General features: G+C 39.2%; 1 protein-coding gene across 3 annotated transcripts in view; it reads right to left on the minus strand.

Moving 5' to 3' along the window:
* Positions 1–234: 234 nt before the first annotated feature.
* URI1 (URI1 prefoldin like chaperone) overlaps positions 235–9,060 on the minus strand; it is a 43,183-nt gene continuing 34,357 nt past the window's right edge. For all 3 annotated transcript variants that reach the window (XM_075765929.1, XM_075765931.1, XM_075765930.1), the window contains exons 7-11: positions 6,869–7,049; positions 6,009–6,276; positions 5,293–5,435; positions 3,374–3,632; positions 235–1,050 (exon numbers count right to left, since the gene is read on the minus strand). In XM_075765929.1, the coding sequence (XP_075622044.1) occupies positions 862–1,050; positions 3,374–3,632; positions 5,293–5,435; positions 6,009–6,276; positions 6,869–7,049 (1,040 nt within the window). In that variant the 3' untranslated portion in view covers positions 235–861. The remainder of the gene's footprint in view (positions 1,051–3,373; positions 3,633–5,292; positions 5,436–6,008; positions 6,277–6,868; positions 7,050–9,060) is intronic.

A 9,060-nucleotide genomic window follows, 5' to 3' on the forward strand; every position in this document is an offset into this window, starting at 1 on the left:
ACAAAAGAACTAGGAGATTTTGTAATCGGAGTCTGAGTTTATGCTTCTCTCCTTAAGAGCATTCAATTTCCACGGACATTCATTAGCAGGAGGTTAAAACACAATGGCAGAAGAGAATGGACTGCTTTTATGTCCATGTGGTAGTAAACACTTCAAGCTAGAAATGCAAGTTCAAAATAAAAACCTCCCTGTGTTGTTTCCAAATTAGTAGTAAAGCAACAAAAAACACACAACTTTCACAGCTTTTTACTGAAAATTTAATTTTACAAAATACCCTTTTCCATCAAAGAAACTTCCCTGCAATGTACATGAACCCAGCGTTTTACAGATCTGTACAGTGAGACATCAGAGAGGCTTGAAAGAAGGAAAAAAACTTTTAGCAGACACCTAGTTGCCAAACCTACAACAATGTGAATACAAGTGTGTCTTAAAATGCTAAAGCAAGTAATGCAGTATCATTGGTGACTCTATTTGAAATGTGAAGTTTCCTTAAAATGGTCCATATGGTACGTAGAACATCACAGCTGGCACAAAACTGCCTGTATTTAGGTTTAAACACAAAAACAATGTATGTAAGGAACAGTTTTTGAAAAAAGAACCCAAGTGCTGCTATCGTAAGGCAAACACACACAAAGGTGCTGACAGCACACAGGGAAGTCAACGAAAGATGAATACTCAAGTGTTCCAACACTGAACTTTTTCTTCGTTTAATGTCGCAAATAAACGTTTAAAAGATAACGAATGCCAAATTAACATAGGGCACCCTTTTAACTAGCTAGGTGCAACGCATATAGTTTTACACAATCTCAACAAATGCGAAAGTAGGCGTGAGCACTCCGACCTCGCCTGGCTAGGCAGGACCTAGTTAGTCTGTTGCATTCTGGCAGCTTTGAATTTTGAAATCCTCTTTGTAGTTTCTTCTGACGCTTCGGACAAAACTTCCTCTGATTTTCGCTCCAGAATGGTAGGCAGGACTGGGTGAGCAATGACTGGGTGTGGTATTAAGGAGGGAGACAAAGGCTCCTTTTCTATAACAGTTCCGGAAAATGCCTACAACAGAAGAGAATACTCAAAATGAGCTAATAAAATGCAAATGTGAAGCTATGCCCATAAGGTCATTACCCTATATTAGCCTGATTAGGATTGTTATTTCTTTTAATCAAAAGTAAAGAAATATCTTTAAATCAATGATTGTTCCTTGCATAAGTAACCAAATTGTAATTAACCTCAAAATACAGCTTGTTCAAAGATGACTGAATGAAAGACAGTGTCTTAAAAGTAGTACTTAATCTCATTCCTACTGCATAAATGATCTAAAAATTTGCTTCCTCACTGACACATGCTCAAGAAATAAAACAGCTGATGTAATATATAGTTTCATTTTGGATAAGAAATGGAGAGATTTTGCAAAGCTGGCGTATGTCAGCATTTCCATCATACGTCATATTTTATGACTTAATATCTCCTAATTGCATCAAGCTGACACACTGCATACAAATTGGCAAGAACATATTTTGTTTGTTCTTTTCTCCTTACCAAATATGATCAAAAAATGGTGAAAGCAATTTATACTTAAGAGAACGGCAAACTTGCTTCCAACTATTGCTTTCTATAAAAGGTCTAATAAAAACATTTAATGTTGAAAAACGATAATTTAGAGGCAGCCGATTATGTGACTTAATCCTTTTTAACTTAGCTAAGAAATGACCATGATTCTTGGAAAACACTGGGAAAAAAGCAACTCAGAACTACTTCTCATAAACATATTTAAGAACAAATCACCCTACTGTGTACTAAAACCAGAAAATTCAGAACGCCTCAGCACAAGGAGAAGCAGTTTACATCCAAGGTTTGATGCTCATACTGGGCACAAAGGAACGCACACCAGATTTATTAACTATGCTTAGTTCTGCTTTTTCATAACTCAGTTACCAAGAAAAACAAAGCAAAACAAACCAGCCATTCTTTTCTTGCGGGACCTGCAAAAAAAGCAGTGGGTTTTTGTTTTCTGCTCCAACAGCCCAAGCATGCCTAAAGCCGTGCCTGTACGCCACTGTGCTGTGCTAACAACACGCTCATTTTCAAAAACAGGTAAGCAAAATACAACCTAAGAAGATTGTGGCGAAATTAGAAACAGAAAATGGTTAGTGTGTTTGAAAAGGTAATGGAGCAATAACGTATTTCAAACACCCACAAAAACAGCCAAAAGCAAAACAACAGACTTGAAGAAGGCATGTCTAACTGGAGTGTTTTGCTCACTTCCTTAGAAAATACATTATATTGTAGAGAATAATCATGTCATCTCCAGAAAATGGACTAATAGGTAACATCTAAAGTGTACTTAGACGTTTTATAAAAATATAGCAAATATATTCCTGAAAGTATACAACGTGAAGTGCTAACTCTACAGATGGATCTTCCACCATGAATCTTCACATCCTGCCTGGATTCATCTGTAGCTGTTTGTATGAAAAATGACGATAAACAATAGCTTTTATGAGCAATCCATTTCTAGTTAAAAATGTTTTTTCTAATAGTGTTTTCACTGAACTTGCCCATTGCATTGGGAACTACTGAAAACTCAGTTTCATCTAGTTTGAAAAAAATTAGCGTGAGTTCCTACGAAATAAAAATGCGGAATACTCTATGCCATGAATTTCAGCGCAGCAGCTACATTTAATTCTTACACTCATCCAGTCACTAAGCAACTGTACATCTTCCTTTACATCGTACGGTCTCTTTCCTTTATGATGAAGCCCTGAACTTTCCAAATGCGTGAAAATAGATTTGTTTGGGATCACCAATGGCCCTAGCCTCGCCCAGGATGAGTGGAGGCGTAACGCTTCTTTCCACGGGGCAATTCCTCTGCCTTTGGCAAGTCCATATAATCATTCAGCTGATACTTGTGCTGTTTAAAACTTAAAAACACCACCTGGAAAATACCTGTGTAGTACCTGTGCACCAGAATATTGATAAAACACAGGTTACAGAGAATTCACCTCTCTCACCAAATATGAAGCATATATTTTTTTAATTTTTTTTTTTTAATCCTGCTGTATACCCTGCAGTGAAATTTTCAGGCTGACCCAGAAGACATGACACTGCTTTCAGTAACACTGGCAAGTGACTACTTTGTCAGATCTTTACGGAAGAGCTTTGGGTCTTGGGGAAGCCACCCAGCTCGTCTCCTCCGCTCTGCCCCTAGGACGTGTATGACAGAAGCCTGTCACCTGATAACGGCCTTCTGAAGCAAACTAGGTAAGAGTTCGGAAATTATTTTAAAGAAATCAAACTGATGGTATAAGGCAACTCCAGTCATTAGATTTCTCATTTTTATCCCTGCCAACAATCAATAATTAATTAAAAACTGTACCTCGGTTGTCCCTGAAGAGGGAGGAAGCTTTTTCGGTAGCTGCTGCTGCCCCTCCTCCTCCTCTTCCTCCAGTATGCCTTCGCTGTTGTCACTCTGAGTAGCTTCATCACAGCTAATACTCCTCTGAACTCCTCGTCTGTCATCAAACTCAGCGGCACTGTTCTCACTGGTATCGCTACAAACACTGTTCTCTCTGCTTCGAGACTTCAAAATTGATTTACGAGGGACATATTCTCCATTCACAACATCAACAAAGACTCTATAAAGGAAAATGTTAGCTTTAATAAACCATTTCAGGATCAGATGACAAATTTACAGTGATATTGCTTTGTCTTTTGTACAAATTAATTATGATGTGCTTTTCCAACTTTTCGCCGCAGAATTACAGTACTGTACCTTTAGAGGCATTTTATTTACCAACGTACAGGAATCAATTCTGCAGAGCAAACACTGTTATGCCCTTTATTCAAGCATTAAGTTGGTACACTCTTTCAGCAGAAAACGTGCAGCTCTTTGAAAAGTCTTGGAAAACAGAATAGTGTGAGTTACAGAAAGTTGGAAAAAAGGTAAACTAAACGATTGTCAGGGTTGTTTCTCTAAAGAGAAACAGAAGGTCACAATGGAGGACAGTTTGGTTTTCTAGAATGAAGTCCTTGTCAAATGTAGAATATAAAACCAAATACTTGAAACATTTGTTGCACGTGGAAAGGATGAAGCTCTTTCCTGACAAGTGCCATAATCTTCTCCTTTCAGTCAAAAAAAAATTTAAAAAAAAATCAGCTTTTAAGATCAGATTAACACCAAGACATTTTTCAAGTATTAACAGACTGTAAACTGGTAAGAGGCCTCTTCCTACAGTTTGTACTCCACCTCCATGGCTTAAAGAAGTCAAGGGTGTGTGGAGGAGAAAGAGTGACATTAGAAGACAGTGCCAATTTTATCAAACTCCTAAAGGAGGAGCCCAATGACTGGATGAGTTTTAAGGGTGTTTCTTGTTTCTGAACAGCTTTACTCACCAGGCACTCATGGGAACACTTGCGTATCTCTGCAGAAGATGGAGTTCCTTTGCAGAGCTCAGGGAGAGCACTGTGAAAAGAATCCCTTACCTCATCCTCAGCCCCAGCAACTCTAATTACAGGATGGGTTTTAACTTTTCTCACTTTGTGACACAATTTTTAAGATGTTTAGGTGCCTGAATACACCAACATACAAACGCAGCGTGATTTTCACAAGTACTTAATCAACCAATCTAATAGGTGTCTGCGTTCACCTTTACAAACCGTAACACTTAACTCTCCCATTACCTTAGTTTAGTATTTTACACAGTCCTCTAAGCCCAGCACTGTTTTTCAAGCTGAGTGTTGGGTGTTCTACAGGTGAGCACTTCTTTTTACAGAGAATAGAGACAGTGATGGACTAAAGTCAGGGAGAGAGAATGCAAGAGAAACTCTGCAAAGATCTGAGTATATTCTGAAGATACTGGAAGGATGGGACAAAACCCAGCAATTAGTAACTGGGAAGGGAGTATTACAAGTGATAGATCTGGTCAGTTGTGTTTGAAAACAAACACAGAAGGAAATGACATGGCATTAACCACAACATATAACATCAACTGCTGTACGCCTTTATGCAGATGATACGTATTGGCAAATTTACCTCCATTTCAGAAGCTCTGAAAAAGTGGATAAATGATGAATTGCTAATTGGAAAAGGAAATTTTAAGCTCAGAAATGTTTTATGGATATGAAAGCATGGCAACTGTGCTGAAGCCACAAACTTTCATTTTTAAGTAGTAAATTCAGCTCCAGCTGTTTCTCTCAGGAAATAGTAGGCTCGGTTTCATACTGTAGGTGAAGAGAAATGAAAAGAGAAGGTCTGCTAAGGGGAAAGCTCACGTGCCGATGCTATAAATTACACACCGGTAAATGTCTGCTGGGGTTTTGATGTTAGGCAGCTCTGGAGTTGCATGGCCATTGCCATTGCTGTTCTTCCTTTTACGCTTGGCCTCTTCTTTCTTTTCACTGAATTTCAAAGTAGTATTTTTTCCTGTGTTTATTCTTACCTGAAAATTGAACACAAACAATGGTCTAGACCATAAAATCAACAATCACCAGGCTGCAGATCACCTGACTCCTGATATTCTCCTATCCAAGCAGTTGCGGACTACGAAGCATAGATAAGTTAAACAAACGTATGAACGGTAACATTCATAGTGTGAACCGCTTATTCTTTACAACTTGCACAGGGCATTTCTTTGCACTCACGTGCACAGATTTTGCGTATATGACAATCTGCTTATTCAAACTCTGCTCAACAGCTGAGCTGTTCAACAGTCAATTTCAATTCAAGGAAAAAGTAATTTTAAAAATTCCCAGTCAGGATACTACCTTTTACAACAGTCTGAAGCCAGAACAGCAACGTATACATTTGAAGATCATTTTCTAATACTATATTTGAAAATGCAGGATTTAAACAGTGGGTTTCAAGCATTTGAAAAAAAAAAAAAATCCAAATAAATGTCACCTACAGTTAGTATTCCACATTATCCACCTTCTCTAAAATTTTCTATTTTAGATATGGTATATATGTTTTATGCAATCTCTTGAGAGAAAGATAAAAATAATAAAGTACAAACCCTTTTAGGTTCAACGGTGTGAGAGAAAAAAATAGTTGGAACAGAGCTATCTCCAACATCTATGTCATCTTCATCATCACTGTGATAATAAGTAGAGCCATTAACTTGGCCACCAAACAAGTCTGAATTTGTTACTTCTCTACGGAAATTGCCCTGAGTAATACAGTCTTCTGTTCTATACGTCCCATTCAGATCTGTCCTCTTCTCCTCTTTCTCCTCTTCAGAGGAGGTTGTATCTTCTCCGTTTGTCTCAACTGTATCAGGCATCCTATGAAATGAAAAGTATCTAAGTGAACCAAGCGAGGCAATTCATACTTTTGAGAGACACAGGCATACAAAACCATGAACATGCCTGGACATAACTTTCTTTACCCAGGTACTACATTTTTGGCCAGATTGTGGAACCTTTTTTATACTCAGTAAGAATGACTATGTCCTTTTCATGCCAACTGGAAACACCCAAGCTGTGACATGCTGGCTAAAGAGATATGTATTGCTTTAGGATCAGAATAGATTTAAGGATGTCATTAAACACTAAATGTGTAGCTCCTACATTGTAAACGATGGGTTCTCCTAGCCTGCGGGAAATGGATTTTACTTTCCCCTTTTCTATCATCTCAAAGAAAAAAATACTCTAATGCTGGACTGCCGTGGTTGCACAGAGGTAGATTTTAGCACCTCTGGCCTTGCAACGCACGCTTTGTTCACGTTCCACCCTTCTTCCACCTATGTAATTTTAACTGCATCAATCTAGTCAGCTATTTGCGCTTATGGTGAGATCCTTTGGGTACCAACAGAATCACACACCTACAGCTTTCTGAGCTCCAAACCTGAATGTGCTACCAAGTCAAGTAGCATACCTGTCAAGTTCACCAAGTATCTCTTCTTGTCTCTCAAGCTCTTCTAAGCGGGCCCACAGTTCCTCCTCTGACTGAAAACGGCCCATTGATTTTGTATTGCTTCCATTTGCTGGAAAATCTACCTCAAAAACGTTTGATACTTTTGGCTTTGAATGAGGTTTGTGAGCAGTTCGGTATTTTCCTGTATAACAAAACAAAACAAAAAAAAGAAAAAAAAAAAGATGCAATTACTAATGCAATTGGCAAAAAAACAACCAAAAACATCGGGGGGGGTGGGGGGGAACCACAAAGGAATTAAGGAATATGGGCAGAACATTTTCCATTTCAAATTATTGTTTAACTGTTTAAGTGAAACTGTCACTGAACCAGAGCACCAGCACAGGATAATAGTCTCCGGATGTTACAGAAATACCAAGGCAAAGCAGAGATGTTTATTTACAAAGCAGGAGACACTGATCCTATGACAGTTTTATTACAGTGTGGGGTTTTTTTACCTCTTATGCCAAACAGTAGACTTTGATTTGCTCTGACAGATACCACCATGTGAATGTGACATTTGCTCACCGTCCCACTAATAGCACATTTTATTAACTGGGAAAACAAACCTAGTCTGTACTTTAGCTCATTCTGGACAAAGTCATCTATACTTAAAGAGCAGAGTCTTTTTGGTTTGGGTTGTATTTTTTTTTTTAATTTACAATGAAGATCGTTAAAAATGATCTTCCCAGTCACCTGAAAAATCTGACCAAAATCCAGTCTTTATGAATCACTCACTTTGGTGAAACAGACCCACTCCAAAAAGCATACAAAAACCTGCCTTTCAAAAATAATAAATATAAACCCCTTTAAAGCTTCGGAGGTGACCTGAGATATACACTTGTGAATAAATGGTAGTCACTGACAAGTTCTGGCTGGCATTTAAAAGCTTTGCTACAGAGTTAAACGGTGCATCCATTGCAGATGGGGAATACTTTTTACTGTTTGAGTGCTGTCTAGCACATCGGGAAGGAAGCGCCTGCCAGCAATACTAATGCTTCATCCCTGCCTGGGCGGAGGGCAGGACTGCTGCCTTCATCCCTGCCTGGGCGGAGGGCAGGACTGCTGCCTTCATCCCTGCCTGGGCGGAGGGCAGGACTGCTGCCTTCATCCCTGCCTGGGCGGAGGGCAGGACTGCTGCCTTCAGCCCCCTTCTCCCCGAGACGGGCAGCTCCCAGGGGTAGCGCCTGTTTCTGCGCGGTCCCAGGCAGGTTCCCAGGGGAAGTTCCCCCCCTCTGCCCATCAGCATCTCTTCACAGGAGTGAGGACCCTTCCCCTTCCATCACCGCCACAAATACGCCCGACATTTGGTCTGTACAGCGGGACTCCCATATCTCTATGGGTCTTTATGAAACTCATCAACAGTAACACAATGTCTTCATTATTTAGCATCCTTCAAATTTTAAAGTGTCTTTCTATTAACCACTTGTATGGCCATTTTTAAAAAAAATTTAGGAACTCATGGCTTAAAGATATCCTTATTCAAATACGTCAGCTTATACTTTAATCCCGAGTTAAATACAGATTCAATAGCAACATTAAAAAGCAAACAGGTGACTGGCTGTAAGTAATGTTGGAATGCGTGTCCTCTACTCTTCCATGGGATAGCACGTTTCATCATCTCATTAAGAAATGGCTGAAATGTATTTTACTGAGATCTGAATATAAATTGAGGTAAGCCAAGCAATCACAGTAGCTTGCGAAGATTTCATTTGGTATAATGACAAAATAATAAATAAAATTTGGAAGGATTAGTTAACAATCTATTTCAATCGGGTTTTCAGATTGCGCCCTCCCGATTTCTTTCTGTTACCCTTCAGTATTCACCACTGACTTGACTACCGAGGTAAGCCCGCGGCTTCCCCAACACCAGCGCTTCAACATGCCAGTGGTTTTCCCTCCTCATTCTAACAAAACTTCTGTCAGTCAGGAAACCAGGTCACATCTCAAAGAGAAGAGAGGAAAACCACTTGCTGCTCCAAAATCCACTGTGCTCACTCACTGTTACCACAAAGCACCAGCATTAACTTCATATACTAACCAAAAAAAAGTGAAATGCTAAAATCCAGGAAAATGGAGAGTCAGCAATAAAATAATGAGATGCTCAGGATACTTGTTTTTGTCTTCCTCAGAGATACGGACCATTTCCATGTGAA

Source organism: Balearica regulorum, chromosome 13 (genome assembly GCF_011004875.1).
Source record: "Balearica regulorum gibbericeps isolate bBalReg1 chromosome 13, bBalReg1.pri, whole genome shotgun sequence".
NCBI classification, from domain to species: Eukaryota; Metazoa; Chordata; class Aves; order Gruiformes; family Gruidae; genus Balearica; species Balearica regulorum.